At 44.7% G+C, this 15,963-nt stretch overlaps 2 protein-coding genes across 2 annotated transcripts; one reads left to right on the forward strand and one right to left on the reverse strand.

Moving 5' to 3' along the window:
* Positions 1-274: 274 nt before the first annotated feature.
* On the forward strand, positions 275-15,939 carry fbxl13 (F-box and leucine-rich repeat protein 13). The gene is made up of 21 exons (XM_030366586.1): positions 275-375; positions 487-593; positions 1,387-1,480; positions 1,578-1,645; positions 3,137-3,291; positions 3,548-3,657; positions 3,810-3,899; positions 5,279-5,374; positions 5,497-5,632; positions 9,676-9,728; positions 10,187-10,287; positions 10,883-11,012; positions 11,511-11,609; positions 12,357-12,477; positions 12,870-13,032; positions 13,791-13,910; positions 14,144-14,267; positions 14,373-14,453; positions 14,673-14,807; positions 15,130-15,293; positions 15,497-15,939. Exons 1-21 carry the CDS (start codon positions 307-309, stop codon positions 15,690-15,692), a joined length of 2,412 nt encoding a protein of 803 aa, XP_030222446.1. The 5' UTR covers positions 275-306; the 3' UTR covers positions 15,693-15,939.
* LOC115551036 (leucine-rich repeat-containing protein 17) lies at positions 4,235-11,279 on the reverse strand. Its single transcript, XM_030366533.1, has 7 exons — positions 10,958-11,279; positions 9,077-9,287; positions 8,470-8,946; positions 7,883-8,091; positions 7,270-7,425; positions 6,692-6,833; positions 4,235-6,193 (listed from the first exon to the last, which is right to left on the reverse strand). The coding sequence occupies exons 2-7, from the start codon at positions 9,199-9,201 to the stop codon at positions 5,902-5,904; spliced, it is 1,401 nt and encodes a 466-aa protein (XP_030222393.1). The 5' UTR covers positions 9,202-9,287; positions 10,958-11,279; the 3' UTR covers positions 4,235-5,901.
* Positions 15,940-15,963: the final 24 nt, after the last annotated feature.

The following is a 15,963-nucleotide window of genomic DNA, read 5'->3' on the forward strand; positions in this document are numbered from 1 at the left end:
CAGGTGTCTAATTGGACGGACCACAGATTGTTTTTTACCTACATACATTTCCCCCGTCATTAAGATTTAAAATATGAATAGGCCTATACACCATATTTATTTATGAATGTATTAATTTACTGGATAACATTTATCCACATTGGTTTTGTTTCGTTTATTTATTTTTTACTTCACTCAGTGCTTGATCATTGTCCAACATTACTTTTGATTAGATTAGATTATTTAGGATTTGGTGTGATGGTCACCTAGCAACGTCAAACCTAGAAAGATTTCCCGTGAGAAAGGAGCTTCATACGAAGGCACGCCATGGATCCCTTACAAAACGCGAAAGTTAAACAATACGTGCTAAAACACTCTCTGCCGCAAATTTATCAGGTATGTTAATCTATATCACAATGCATTTGTGTCAGATGCATAATAGACTACTGCTGTGCGTAAAATCGATTGTCAAAGGCCTTACTTCCGCATACACTTTCTTGTCAACAGGCCCTGTTGACAGCTTCATGTTTGTCAAGCCCAAATGATCCAATACAGTTTCTGGAAAATAAACTTGTTGCCCTTCAAGGACATCATAATCTCCACGACATTGACTGGTTGGTAACGGCTCAGGGTTTGCATTGTTGTTCCAAGAGATTGACACACGGTGGCGCTCTTTCTCATGCAAAATATTAATAAATACTCAAATAATGAAGGGCGCTTTATTTAAAACAGACATCATAATACCCTATACTCACGTAAGAGTTACTTTAAATTAGAACAAACTTAATCTGCCATTCTTCAACTTGATCTCTGAAATTGATCTTCAAGGCCTGAGGGCCGAAAAAGTCTTCCAGAAATACATGTGGAGCCAAAGTGGGCATACTCTCTTCTCTTTCCAGTTATCATTTCCCTCCCACATATCTGTCGCATTTCATGATAGTTTTCTATCGAAAGAATACTGTTTTGTAAAATCGATCCTGCTGGTCTACTTCATATCTAAGGAAAAGTTGGAGTACACAGCAAGAACTGTATTTTATTGCAATGTTTTGCCATTAACCAAAGTTAGCTTATTTCTATTAATTTGTAATAGTATTAATTAATTCATAATATTCGTAATTCTTATTTTTAGAGTAGTGGGCATGAGCAGCCTGTCCCTGTAGTATCATACAAGTGAAATATGTGAGTGTTAACATTAATATGGGACACTTTGGCAACTCTATTCTTCTATAGCATTTGTGCTGGAGATCGAACATCGGATAATCGTTTATATTATCTGCATTCTCTTTCAATTTGGTTTAAATATGACACATACTGTTCCCTGCACCTTATTTGTCTGTAGACCATCTGAAGAAGTTATTATAGAGACTATTTCCAGCTGATGTCAATTGTAAAACCATGTGTTTCAAGGTACACATTTGCTCATGATGCAGAAAACCAAATAGCAAAAACCTCATTGACACGTGGCAGGGTGCGTTCCATCTTCAAGGAGGCCGAAGACTCGGTAGGCCTACTGTGTGCCCATCTTGGAATCCATTTGAAATCCAGTACTCACCAGATGAAGAATGTTGAGTTTAAAAAAAAGCACCTTATCTTCCCAGCTGCCCACATATCTGTTAGAGAAAGTCTACTCCTGTTACCGAAGACATCTAACAAAGTATTGCTTCAGGTAGGTTTTGAGTACTGCAAGCAAATGTATCTCAAAGGTATTTATTACTTTTGCTGTTTAATATTTCATTCATTTTTTGGCTCCAAAATATACTCATTTCCATAGCCCATTCATTTGTGGAACAAATGAATGTGTTGACAGTTGACGTATGCCACATGGATGGAGGTTGGAACCTACTGCTTTGTATCGTACACCTTATAAGAGCTTGTGGGTGGACAAACCAAATCCAACATGGAATGGTATAATCTTACCTGTTAGATACAGGCACTTGGAGAGGGGACAACAGACCTGCATTCTGCGTCAGGTGCCATATCTGATCTGATAGGCCAGCTTACTTGTTTGGGTCATACAGCTGGGATGGAAAGATAACTTATTTGTCTGTTAAGTAGCATATACTCATTAACATAATTAATTTGTCTTTATGTTTATCAGTTGAAGTTGAAGACTTATTCTGTTGGAAGACGTGGTCTGCTTGGGGACTAGGGGCTGTAGCTTTGGGCCCGGAAGAACTAGCGTATACCGGGCTTATTCATATACATCAGATTGCATTCTGTAGCCTTTGCTCGGTCTTTAGCATTTTAATTCCTATTATGTCTATTGGATATATAGCCCTGTTCGGCTGGCTCTTGAGAAACATTACAGGAGTGGCCCACTCTGGTATATCTGAAGGGTTAAGGAAGCATAGATTCAGAGTTTTGAATTCATTGTAATCAACCGATTATCTTTGAACAGAAGCCTCACTGTTTGAAATAAGGGCAGCATATATCTTATCATCGGCCAAACATTTAATCTAAGCATACAAGAGCCTTTTATGCTTCTCAGGGGGAAAAAACGGTTTCCGGTGCCTTGGGCCGAATGTTGATCCCATTTATTCCACTTCCACACACTCACCTGCTCCCTCACCTGCTCCCTCACTTCTTCCGCCTAATGCTTCCTTAACTCACCCAATCAACCTTATGCAAGAGCAAGGAAAAGGGGAAACAATTTCGATATTTAATCCAACTGCTTAAAAAGAGTACCTTGTTCAACTAGTTAATTGTAGACAGCTGTTGTAGGTGTGAGTCACAGCCTGAACTTTTCAAGCGTAGATGGGGCGAGGAGAGTTCTGTGTAAGCCTAGCTAGACTGTGTGTTCAGAGCTCTACACCTGGGATTCCCTCGTGATGTTTAGAGATGGTCATGGAGAAGCTGATACAAATAAACAAGGCCTAGTGAAAAATGCCACCATAGTACCAGAATAAGATCCAAAGAAAATAAAACTAAACTGCAAAAACGGGTGAGCTTTCATACTATATGACTCACTTTCCCCCTCACTGGCTAGCCCCCAGTGTCCTGTTTCAACTCCCCTTGTGTTCTCTGTGGATCCTGAGGAGTGAATAATGAATGACAAGTGAATGTGTGTGTGTGTGTGTGTGTGTGTGTGTGTGTGTGTGTGTGTGTGTGTGTGTGTGTGTGTGTCTGTGTGTGTGTGTGTGTGTGTACGTGTGTATAGACAATGGGTGAAGTACATCACACAAAGGAAGAGGAAGGCCTACGAGCTTCACCAGAAGATGAGGTCGGCTGGAGAGCACTACGGGAGGAAACGGCAGGGCCTAGCACTCACAAGTTGGATCAGCTGGTTAGGATTCAGAAAGAGCGTCCAAGCAGGTATGTGACCGGACTAAACCTAGAAGTTATAGACACAACCGTTTTGTCCTCATAAGGAATGGTGACTACATCTCATTCAAGTGTTTTGTCCACTAAAATGAACTACACATTAGGAATCATTTGTAGTTTCAGTTGATACCGCAAGTTTTACCTGCATATTTTGATTTCTCGAATGTATCCTAAGGCTATAAGACAGGTAGGACAATCATAACCTGTAATATGATCTGATTTAAGTATGGATTTCTGTTGTTTTCAGCGGTCTTTGAGAAGCTTCAGAAAGTGTTCAATGGCATCCGCTTTAAACGCATAATAACCATATGGAGCTTTGCTGTGAAGGAATCAAAGAGGACCAAGGAATACTTGGAGGTTTGAGGGGTGTGTGTGTGTGTGTGTGTGTGTGTGTGTGTGTGTGTGTGTGTGTGTGTGTGTGTGTGTGTGTGTGTGTGTGTGTGTGTGTGTGTGTGTGTGTGTGTGTGTGTGTGTGTGTTCTAATCTGCTGCTCCGTGGGTGTACCCCAGACACTGGATAAGGGTGTGCTGGAGATGAGCGACCAGGCTGGAGAGGGATGTGACAGTGTCTCCGTTCTCCCCGGGAAGCTCTCCAATAAGGTATCACACTGACATCCATCTTTTTGTAGGAAACTATATGCCGAGTTAAAAATAATAAAGATCAAGCTAAAAACACAAATATATAGGTTATTTTGAGCGCCTATCTGGCATCTGGAATGTGACATATTTGTAAAAGACAATATGAGGGATGAATATGATATGGTCATTCAGTGTTTAGAGAGGTCAGGGGCCAGTGCCTCATGCTTTCTTTTCATTGTGATCACATCACTGTGTTTTCAGTGGCTGCAATGTAATTCCCAATCATACACTCTGTGTCGTGATCAAATAAACATTTTTTAAGAGGTCAGCAAGTTCGATTTGAGTAAAAAAGATAATAGTACAATCTTCTTTATTTCCCCCCTAGTTTTTATTTTGAAATGTTTGGTTAAAAAACTAGCATTAACAAGTAATTTTTCATGTTGTCTTTAAAGTAACGAGGGCTCCGACTGTACAGGGGCCCAGGATGTCTCCCGTGCCCTACAGGCAGTCAGCGATGAGGTCATGTGTGTTGCATAAGACTACAGTGCGCTGTAAACACTCTGTTTCAGTTCCAGGACTGCTGATTAAAGCCATTCCCATCTCATTATGGCCATATATATCATATCTGACATTGCCATTCCAGGGGTGTATGTTTACGGAAAGCTCTTTCTTTAGTTAATACCACATGTTCAGCTCCAGGACCCTACAGGTTTTTTTCTTTTTAAACTACGACTAGTATAGTAGTCGTAGTTTACTTACTTCTGCTGTTTACATTGTTGAGTTTTTGTGTGCACTGATATGTAAATAATCATTAAGTTCAACATGTGACTGATCTGCCGTGTATCTTCATGCGTCACAACAATTATAGTATGTTTGCAATTATAATAGTCATAACAACACATACGTCTTAAGTGCTATGGAATCTTGTAAACATGCCATAGCACAATTTCTCTCAATAACCTTTCTTAATAAACAAGGGATATGTGCTCTATAACTTATAAAGTACGCAGGATTTTGAAAAACATTTTTTAAAATCAAAAAAGTAATTTCGTCTTTTTCATGGGTTAACTGATAAGTACCGGATATGTCCAAAAGGCATAGCTGTACCACAAAGACTCAAATCAATCCGTATGTCAAACAGCATTGTTCACTTCAAGAGAGCAGTTCGGGTACAGTTGTAATTCTACACAACGCCCAAAATGCACATCAAATAATTAATTGCTGGAAGTATTTTTTTAATGATAATAAAGCTTATAATTAAAAAATGATAAGCTTTTTTAATGCTTATCATTAGTAACCAACGTGATAGTAACCAATTTTATCACGTTGGTTACTAAAGAAACAGAATGCTGTTCAGTGAGGAATAGATCAAATCCATGAGTAGGTCTGTGTGCTTTCAGATCTTCCAGTATTTAGAGTTGCGAGACCTGCTGAAATGTGAGCTAGTGTGCAGTACGTGGAGAGCCATCACACAGTCGGGGCATCTGTGGAGTCGGGTAGGCCTACATTTTCCCCTTTCATCTCTGTATGCGGTCCTCACCCATGACACTGAACCGCAGGAACACATACGGACTACACAAGTGTTGAGGATTTCTCCTAATGTCTCTGACTCTGGCAGGTAAACTTCTCTGTAGAAAAAGACTGGATCACTGACCTGACGGTCAAGGAGATTCTACAGAAGTACCGGCCCTTTGTCACCAACCTCAACCTACGCGGCTGCACGTCCCTTACCTGGCTTAGCTTGACATGCATCAGTGAGTATTCTGTGCAACAGATGCACCGGTTTCATGTGTAGTCCCTATATCCAAGTGATTTATCCCAGCAAATTGTAAATATCTATGTTATCAAGCAACTATCTAATAGTCAAAAAGTTAATTTTTCATTTGTATATTTGCAATGAAGTTATAAGGATCATCAACTATAGATCATTCTAAAGGTCGGTTTCTCCATCTGATACAGACTGATTGTATTGCTTGTGTGAGGGGGGTTAATATAGATAGTGGAGGTTGGATGTTCAGTGGAGTCAGGACAGTCTGATGATCTGGTACTTCTGGGGCCCTCTGAGGTGGCTGGGCTCCGGGTTCTCCTCCAGAGTCCCCTGCACCTCAAGGAGGCTCTCCCACAGCTCAGGGTCCGTGTCCCCCAGCTCCTCGTGCTCCACCTGGCTGCGCTGCGCCTCCTTTGGGCACCCGCGGTAATAGGAGTCCACGTACTTCTCCACCCGCTCCCCCATGTGCTGCACAGGAGAACGGCATTGCAGGCCAGACATCCTCACCCCAGGGTGCAGACGCAGCCAGTACACCATGTAGTGGATGCTGAAAAGAGTACCTTGTTCAGTATGTATTTTAGGTAACAGACTCAGCTCACAAAACCGGACTGTGGTGACTTCCCTTCCATGTCCAGAATATAAAAGTCCTCCTGGTATTTTTCCCGACTGTGAGTCTGTTGCCAAACAGCAGACTCGGATACACATTAAACCTTATTTATTGTCGCCGTGAGTGAACTGTGTGAACCAATAAGGTCATCAAAGGGTACAGGGTTCCTAAAGCAATTAGTCCCATATTTTGCCTCTCTGAAAGTGTGCAAACAGCGTGTCCACAGCCATGTTACGGCCAACAGTGACCATAAATGCCATGGTCGTGTGTGGACTGTCCGCCCACTTCAGCAATGGCGCATCACAGTGACTATATAGCCCACATAATGGTTTATTGCAATGCTGGAGCAGAAACTTGGCAGCGAATTTCTCACCTCCTGGACCTGGAAGGTTTTTACTACTGATTAGATTATTTATTGTACAGATGAGAATAGCCCACCTGTAGTTGCACACCCAGGGGTTTCCTCCCAGCTTCAGCAGGGACAGGAAGTAAAGGTCTTCCAGGACGCCATGCTGAACAAAGTGCAAGTTGTTGTCGGACAGATCCATCTCATGAAGGTGGAGCAGGCCTGACAGAGAGCCTGGGATAGAAAACGGAGAGAGACAGAGAGACAGATAAAGGGACAGACAGCTAATGGTTTTATGGTTATTATCAAACAAAGAATATTCCTTTCCCAGAAGGCTGAAATTTGTGCTGGATTTGTTTAGTTTTGCATTAATGTTCCCTGTTTCTTTCTTGGATGTCATTTCATATTCCGACCAACATTTTGGTCTGAGTATTATTCTCCAGAAAACCACGGGTCTCTCTGTCCACTGGCCAACATTCCTCTTCTGTTTCCCATTCAAAATGTCTACTATGTTTATAATACGCCCCTGGCGTGTTATTGCCCCTCTACAGCTAATGATATTCTAAAGTGGACAGCTATATTTCAGAGGTCTTTTGAGACTATGTTTCACCATCCCTTCTTTCCCTTCTGTTTATATCAGGTTTAGATATTTGGAATAAAAAGTGTTTACCCTTTTCCATGTGCTCCAGGTCATTGTCCTTGAGGTTTAATGTTCTCAAGCTCCGGGCTTCATGGAAATCTCTGGCTCGTAGCTGACGAATGGAATTATGAGACAGGTCCATATGAACGATATAATCCGGAATACCACTTGGAACCTCGGTCAAATCTGGGAAGGGAGGGACAGAGTTATTCTGTATTGTATGTTATGCAATACGCTCAACCGTTGCATCATGATTGTTCGCTCAGATGTTCGTATTCTACATCGTGGTATTTGCTGGGGAAATATTGTTTCACCATCTGTGCTGTGCAACTTTGGCAGTGAGTTGAGATGCTAAAATGTGTTTGTGACTCTCAAGAGAGATCCAAGCTGCTTGTTTCTGATAGTACCACCGTGGTTCCTTGGGAATGCAAAGAAGAGAATGCCCGACTTCAAAAGACTGTTCTCGGCTTTAATGTGTGAGCTTGATGATCAAGGCCATATTTCTACAACCCTTCTCTTAATCTTTCTGTTGCATAACAAACACGTGGCCCATTCACCCAAAACCAAAACATCTTCTGTATCTGTGAAAATACAAAGACCTAAAACCAATCAAAGGTGGTGGAGAATCAGTCTGTAAAAGCACCTCTCCGACTGCAGTCCAGCCGTGGCTCTGGGTAGAGGTAGGCGTGGCAGGAGACGGTGGCGTCCGGCTTGCCTTGGATCCCGCTGGGTTTTCCAGGCTCAGAGGGGTCCGTCTGATCGTCCTGGGGGCCCTGGTCCGAGTCCTGGCACAGAAACTCAGTATCAACCTGCTTCAGCTTCTTGCCTTTCAACCTGAGCGGCTCTGTACACCTGCCAGAAGAAAATTGGTTTCAGGCCATGGGTTATGTCATATAAATGTCATATAAACTTTCCCCAGGATATGACCCACGAGATCCAAAATAATTTATGCTAATAATAAATCTTCTGCAAGATGTCTAACCCCTACCTGCTCTGTAATGACCCGTCTGTATTCACAGTCCAACCCCTATCTGCTCCTTCAAGACCTGCATAACTGTCTAACCCCTACCTGCTTCTTAAGGACCTGTATCTGTAGTCACTGTCTAACCCCTACCTGCGCCTTCAAGACCTTTCTCTGTACTGTTGAACCTCCAACTGCCCCTCCATGACCTGTGCCAAGGTGAATGCATCTTCTAAATCGGTGACCATCATTTGTGTGCAGTGACTCGCCTGGCGTGGTTGGCTAGGTGACGGTTGCTTGGGACCTGCAGGGTCTGTACGAGGCTTTCTAGCGTGCAGCCACAGTTCCAGGGGTTGTCGTAGAGACGCAGGTACTGCAGGTTGGGCATGGGGATCAGGGCCTCCTCGCTCACCATGGCCAGCTTGTTGTGCTGCAGGAGCAGCGTCTTGAGGCGCCACAGGCCCCGGAAGGCCTCTTCCTCCACCACGGAGATCTGGTTCTGCTGCAGGTCCAGACTCTTGAGACCCTCAAAGCCGGCGAAGGCCCCGTCGCGTAGGATACGTATCCGGTTGCGGGCCAGGAGAAGATGCTTGGGCTCCTTGGACCAGCTTCTGGAGCTAGGGATGGAGATCAGGCCGCGCTCCTGGCAGTCCAGAAAGACGTCCCTGGATTGCAGGGACTCTGTGCAGTTCGGGGGAAGTAACCTGGCAGCGTCGGATCTGCCATGGCGCCTGTTGCCTCGCCACCTACCATGGTGGTCCAAGACAAGTGCTGTGAGTTTGTCACTCACGCACAAACAACGATTGTGTACACTTAATGTTGCAATCCATGTGTCAACTAAATATGCAGAAGGATGAACAAGTGGATGACCCACACCTGTCCCGTGCCAAGCCATTCCTCACTCCTTTGAGTCCTTTGCCCCGTCCGGCTCTTCTCATCTCAGCCATCGACAACAGGAGCAGGACCACCACGGCCCAGAGGATGGAGGAGGTGAGGTGCATACTGGACCCTGGAGCGGCCTCTCCAGCTGGGGAGCACTTGGAGCGAGGGGGGTTCTTTGGAATGACTGTCCAAGCTGAAGTACAGACTGCAACACAGAAGCAGATGGGGACCAGCACGTCCAGTCTCTTACTGTTATTTAGGTACAGCTGCTGTTCTGCTTGAGGGCCTGCAGCACAGTATTGAATATGCGGTACGACCTCTCAGATGAAGCTTTAAACTATGAGCTCCATATGGGGATCAGGGGGAGATATCTTGCATACGGACTTGTCTTGCATTAAAGACAACATTTGATCCTTGCTCTTTATTATGCATAGAATACACCGAAACTAACCAAGCTCGACATCTAGAAATTACTGACATTCTGAGGGGGGAAGGGTTGTGTTTCAAAGGACCATGGCAACTGATTACGTTTAGTTCACAATTCTGATTTTGCTTATTTATTTGCTCCACCCCTCACTCGCTCTCTGCATCAGATAAATGCAGAAACCTCCAGGACGTCAACGTGTCAGAGTGCTCCAATATAACTGCAAGTTAAATGCCAACCACACACACACACACACACACACACACACACACACACACACACACAGACACAGACACAGACAGACACACACACACACACACACACACACACACACACACACACACACACACACACACACACACACACACACACACACACACACACATACACACACACACACACACACACCTTCCCTTGATGTGCTGTATTTGCTGAACACATGGAAGTGGTTACTGAGTCAGACTCCCTCTTTATTAAGTTACTCAAATGTTCAGTGTCGCATCAACACCACACATCCTTCATGTTTTTGTGTGGGATAATCCTTCTCAATCATTCTTTGAATGCTCTTATAGAAAGAAAAACATGTTGTTGTACTTTGAGACGTTCCAGGGACACACTTATCCCATCACACAACCATATGCTGGATGTTTTGGTAGTCAACTGCATTGTTCCACCCTCAGGATATGATGGTGCAGAGCCTGGTGGAGGCGTGTCCCAACCTCCTCTACCTCAACCTCTCCTGCACACCGGTGACGAATGAGGTCCTGCGGGCACTCTCAAGGTACGCGGCTTCTGCAGGTTAAGACTAGCATCGCCGTCTGCCTCACTACTACCGTACCCTCCAGTCTCTTGTACTGAGCCCCCCTTCGCCCTGGCCCCATGCCGTCTCGTTCCCAGAATTTGTACTATTTCTGTTCTGCTGGAGAAATACAGTCCAGCGCCAGATTGGCAAGATGCTAGAAGTATGTTTTAATGGGAGTTCATAGTGAGCCAGAGAACAAGGGAATACGGTTATGTTAAGACTTGGAATGATTGTGTGTATTGAATCCCAGAAATGGAAATGATCATTTCAGGATATAGGAATTTACGAAAAGTATTTGTTTACAAAGATTACCATTGAACTAAAGTGGTTCTGCAAAAAAAAAGCACAATTTCTAATAACATAAGGCCGTAGGAAATTATTTAAGAAATTCGTTTACAAAGATTACCATTGAACTCAAATGGGTCTGTCAAAGAAAAAAAATAAATCTAATAAATTCTAATCATTTTCAAACACATGTTTGACAGGAGAATAATTAGGAGTTTATATATTGTCTTTATGTCCATTCGTCTTTATCACAATCTGTTACCCTTCAAATGTCTGTTATTTTTGACAGAAGCAGTCTGAGCCTCCAGTACCTCAGTCTGGCCTATTGCCAGCACTTCACAGATAAAGGCTTAAAGTATCTTACCACAGGGAAGGGCTGCCACGACCTGGTCCACCTCAACCTGTCTGGCTGCACACAGGTCCGCTGTCCGTGCTGCTGATAAATCTCCTCTCTCTGCTCTGCCTCACTCTGTAGAGCCTGATTACAACATCCAAGTCTTCTTGATGTGATGAAGTCTCCCGAGTCCTGTTAGCTGTCTTCTAACCTTGTGTTCTCACTCCTAACTCTGCCTCAAATTGCTGGAAAACTGTACGCGTATGAGGAGAAAGAGAGAGAGAGAGAGAGAGAGAGAGAGAGAGAGAGAGAGAGAGAGAGAGAGAGAGAGAGAGAGAGAGAGAGAGAGAATGCTAGATTTTTTTTGAAAGGGAGGCTGTATTAGATTACACCCCTGCCCTTACCCCACCTACACACACCAAGAGCACGTCCCATCACATGCGACACTTTATACTCAGTCTGTTTCCAGATGCTATGGATTTACGGTTAAATAAATTCAGAGGGGAAACTCTTAACTGGCTGCATTCTATACATTCCAGCCCGGAGACAGACGTATTCCGAAATCATGTTTTGTTTGTCTTAGATGACAGTGGATGGATTCAGATACATCTCAACAGGATGCCCATCACTCAAAGAGATTGTGATCAATGATATGGCCACGCTGTCTGATAGATGTGTTGTGGTAAGTACGTTCACTCTTGGCAACGTTTCACAGTGATTTGGAAAGTAGGAATTCCATATTACACAGTGAAATAAGGACCTTGAAAACACGTGTGTTTGCCAATGGGTGTGAACCCGTCACCTGGCTAGCCCATGTCCGGGACTCTTGAGCAGACCTGGCATGGAGCCACGCCCTATGCTTGACTGCTTTTGGTATGAGAAGGGGGATAGAAGTAGAACAAAAACAAAGAAACCGCACTGTTTGAAATTGGAGACTTAACATGCTCATGTAAAGTGCAAAACCAAATCATTGAGTGGGTTGCCTGAAAATCCCAGCCCTTGAAATGAATAGTGATTGTCATGTCTGGGCGCTGTATCACAGGTGCATAAGGGATTAGAAAATAATTAGAGTTATTCGCTCGAAGCAGCTGTCTAGGATAACCGGTAAACAAGATCTTTAGCACCTTTCCGGAGTTAATCCCATCATGATCCATTGCTTTCCTCCTGATCTTTACCACGGCATCACCAACACCAAAGCCTTTCTTTACCAATCTTAATCTTAAGAATCTAAACCTGCACATAAAAGAGAGGGTTATCTCACAGCCTCACAGAACACAACAGATCTTCAGGAGGGTCTGGTTATCAAGCCTCAGAACGCAGTAGAACACCGATTGCAGTAGATGAAAGAGAGCAGTAGATCCCAGAAAGCAATAGTTGTCCTAGCCCAGTAGATAACAGAACACAGCTCAGATCTGGTCTTCCTCAACAGGGTCTGATCGCGCAGTGTTCTTCTCTCTGCGCCCTCTCCCTCTTGGACACGCCTCATCTGTCTGACGCCGCCTTCAAGGCCATTGCAGAAGTCTCCAAACTCAAGGCTTTCAGCACGGAGGGTGAGGCTATGGTCCCATCCCATCCAATGACACTGTATGTTGAGAGGCTGTAGGCCAGATTTGATTGTTTCAAAGAGTGAGAGATTTTGAGAAATAAACAAAGAAAACGCTCCCTCCCTCCTGTTTCTCTGCCATTGAGGAGTGGGCCTGCATTAGAGTTATGATAACACTGTGCATGCATTTGATTGACAGGATTCCCGAACACGAACAAGCCTGGGAGTGGTTTGAAATCTAAGTTGGCAAAGCCATCAACACATTATTAACCAATTACAGTGCTGAACTCTAACCCTAACCATAACTCTAATCGACATCTTCTCTTATCACACTCACCGACCTTACAAAGGTTATCCCTCCTCTGGTTCCCTCTTACATCTCTGTGGGTTGGGTTGCAGGAAACGGCCGCATCACGGACAGCAGCTGGAAGGCCCTGTGTCACAGCTCTCCCGGTCTGCGCAGGCTGCATGCAGCCGAGTGCCCCAGGATGACAGACGCATGCCTGAAGTCTGTAGCCACCCTGAAGAACCTGAACTACCTAGACATCTCACATTGCAACAAGTGTGTGTGCATTAAATTGCAGCTACATTCATTTCATTTGATCAATGTTCTTTATGCTGTGTGCGTGCGTGCATGTGTGATGACCGCCTAGGGGTTACAACTGCAATTGTATTCTCCCACCTCCACTCCCAATAACTTACATACACACGCAAAGTGAATCTAAAGGATGATGCATGTGTTAATAAAAAATAAACAACTCAACCTCAAATCAAACAGATATAGGAAATTGCTGAGCTGGAGGTGGCAACCTCCATCACCACACCCAACACAACCAATAACCAATTAACGAATTAACCAATTAGCACTCACCAAAACCAATTACAGGGAAACCAATCAAAAGCAACGACAGAGGGATTAAAGGACAACCAAACCCCAACTCTGCATTAGATTACTCTCTCTCTCTCTCGGTTATTGGATGCATAACTTCTTATCTGCTGATATGATTACCTGGCTACCTGCTTATTTAGCATTGATGCACCACACCTGCCACCACACCTGAGAAACAGCTGAATTTAAAGGTGCGGTTTGGCTCTTTTATTGAAGTGACAAAACAAACACAAATTGGGACGTAATACCGCTCATTTGGTGTACACAGTGACACCATATCACAAAATCTCTATATGTATGTATATTTGATATATTTTGTGTATACAGTGACACCATATCACAAAACCTCTGTTACATACAATGTGTAATACAGGGAACTGTCGTGGACATGCCAGTGGTTCTGAACGAACATGCCTGCTGCTCTGTGACAGGGTGAGCGATGTCGGTGTGCGGTTTCTGACAGAGGGCTCTGCTGCAGCCAAACTGAGAGAGCTGAACCTAAGTCACTGCAGTAGAATCCGGGACATCTCCGTCATGAGGATCGCCCAGAAGTACACCTGGACTCACTCACACATTCCACAGATACTGCCACTCACACTCACACCTCCCTGCTGGAAAATGCCCCTTGGGCTTCATTCATTGAGCATCTATGTGGTGTGTGTGTGTGTGTGTGTGTGTGTGTGTGTGTGTGTGTGTGTGTGTGTGTGTGTGTGTGTGTGTGTGTGTGTGTGTGTGTGTGTGTGTGTGTGTGTGTGTGTGTGTGTGTGCACGGTTGATCCTTCAGGATGTTGAAACTGTTCCACCTCAACCTGAGTCACTGCAGCAGTCTGACTAACAGCAGCTTGGAGTGTCTGACCGGTAGCAGGCTCTGCTCCCTGGACCTCAGTGGCTGCAGCCTCCAGGACCAGGTAATCCCTACTAGTCTGAGCCCCTCCTGAACCTCCACTAACGTCCTGCTGAAGTGGTGGCACCGTGGTGGGGACGTGTCTGTGAAACCCTTTCTGGTTGTTTAGGGGCTGGGGGCTCTGGAAGGCGTCTGTCTAAGGAGGCTGGTGCTCTCGCAGTGTGTCCACATCACAGACGTTGGCGTTGAGGTACGGCCCCTCAGCTCTGGTTCAGTTATTTTGTTTTATTCAGATTTGTTTGTTGTTTATTTGTGTGTTTTATATTGTTTTAGTCATTTCTGTGGCTTGTTTTTTATTGATTCATAATTTGTTTCTTCATAATATTGGTACACACCACTCCTTTTCCTGTTCTGTTAATATTGGAATAGTATGTGAGATACACTTTATGCTGTCTCCTTGCGTGCGCAGAAGCTGTTGAAGCGTCTGAGAGACCTGGGCCACCTGGACGTCTCTCACTGCGTGGGTCTGTCCGACAACGCCATCAAGGCCCTCTCCTTCTACTGCAGAGCACTGGTCAGCCTGCGCATGGCTGGCTGCCCCAAGGTATGCTGCACACACACACACGCTGCACAGACACACACTCATACACACACACACGTCTGTTCCTCATCACGCGTGAGTGCTTATCTGTGCTTCCTGCGTTCAATACATTCCACGTCTCGAATCGACATCTCCCTCCCTCTCCATCGGCCTCTCTAAATATTTCTCAATTAGATTCAACATAACTTTATTAGCAGGGGAAATTAACATTTACATTTCCAGAGCAGTTTAAAATGAAACAAAGGATAAGTACCAAAGTACTACAAAAAGGTCAAAGCGGATGTGACATATCCCCCTCTCCCTCTGTACGCCGCGGTCTTGGCAGATGACCGACGTGGCGCTGCAGTACCTGACGGCTGGCCTGCGTTACCTGCGGGAGCTGGACGTCAGCGGCTGTGTGCGGCTGAGCGACCGGAGTGTCCGTCTGCTGGAGCGCATCTGCCCACCGCTGGGCAGCGTCACCCTGGCTTACTGCTGTGGCATCTCCAAGTGAGAGAGCGCCTCTAGGCCTGGGCCACACACACACACACACACACACACACCTAAGGTACACTGGAGTTACTGAAGAAGAAAAATAATGTGTGTGTGTGTGTGTATGTATTTAGGCCTAGGCCTACATACACACACACAAACACACACCTAAGGTACACTGGAGTCACTGAAGAAGAAAAATAATGTGTGTGTGTGTGTAGGACGGCGGCCCTGAGGCTGAAGCCACGTGTGAAGTGCTGGGTAAACAGCGTCGATGACCCGCCCCTCTGGTTCGGTTACAACAACATGGGCCAGATGCTGGAGCCAATCAAAAGCCCCAGCCAGAGTGATGTCACTGGCAGGCAGGGGGAACCAGCGGAGGAGACGGTGGATGAAGAGAGCAGCAAACTGACCTGAGATAGAATCATGCACCCCTTCAGATATCCGTTATGCTGTGCCTGCAGCAGGGGCGTGTCCACTGGGTCACATTGAGAAGGCCCTGTGTTGTGGAGGTCTGGTGGCGCCCCCATGTTATTATGGGAAAAACCCACAAATTACATTTGAGCATTTTATTTTTTTTGACGCTATTGTCAAAAGCTACTTCTAATAAGTGTATGTAACAATGAGTACATAAGAATTAACAACAAAGGGTAACTGCTTTTAAGTACTACACTATAGAAACCAGAAT

The sequence above is a fragment of the Gadus morhua genome, chromosome 9 (assembly GCF_902167405.1).
Source record: "Gadus morhua chromosome 9, gadMor3.0, whole genome shotgun sequence".
NCBI lineage: Eukaryota > Metazoa > Chordata > Actinopteri > Gadiformes > Gadidae > Gadus > Gadus morhua.

Bases quoted from the DNA above. Each gene is read 5' to 3' on its own strand.
- fbxl13 (XM_030366586.1), top strand. From the start codon at position 307: ATGGATCCCTTACAAAACGCGAAAGTTAAACAATACGTGCTAAAACAC. The intron at 3,658-3,809 runs GTTTGAGGGGTG...GGTGTACCCCAG, and splicing joins GGACCAAGGAATACTTGGAG to ACACTGGATAAGGGTGTGCT. The intron at 11,610-12,356 runs GTAAGTACGTTC...CTTCCTCAACAG, and splicing joins TGTCTGATAGATGTGTTGTG to GGTCTGATCGCGCAGTGTTC.
- LOC115551036 (XM_030366533.1), bottom strand. From the start codon at position 9,201: ATGCACCTCACCTCCTCCATCCTCTGGGCCGTGGTGGTCCTGCTCCTG. The intron at 8,092-8,469 runs GCGAGTCACTGC...TTCTTCTGGCAG, and splicing joins CACCTAGCCAACCACGCCAG to GTGTACAGAGCCGCTCAGGT. The intron at 6,834-7,269 runs GTAAACACTTTT...TTTCTATCCCAG, and splicing joins CCTGGAGCACATGGAAAAGG to GCTCTCTGTCAGGCCTGCTC.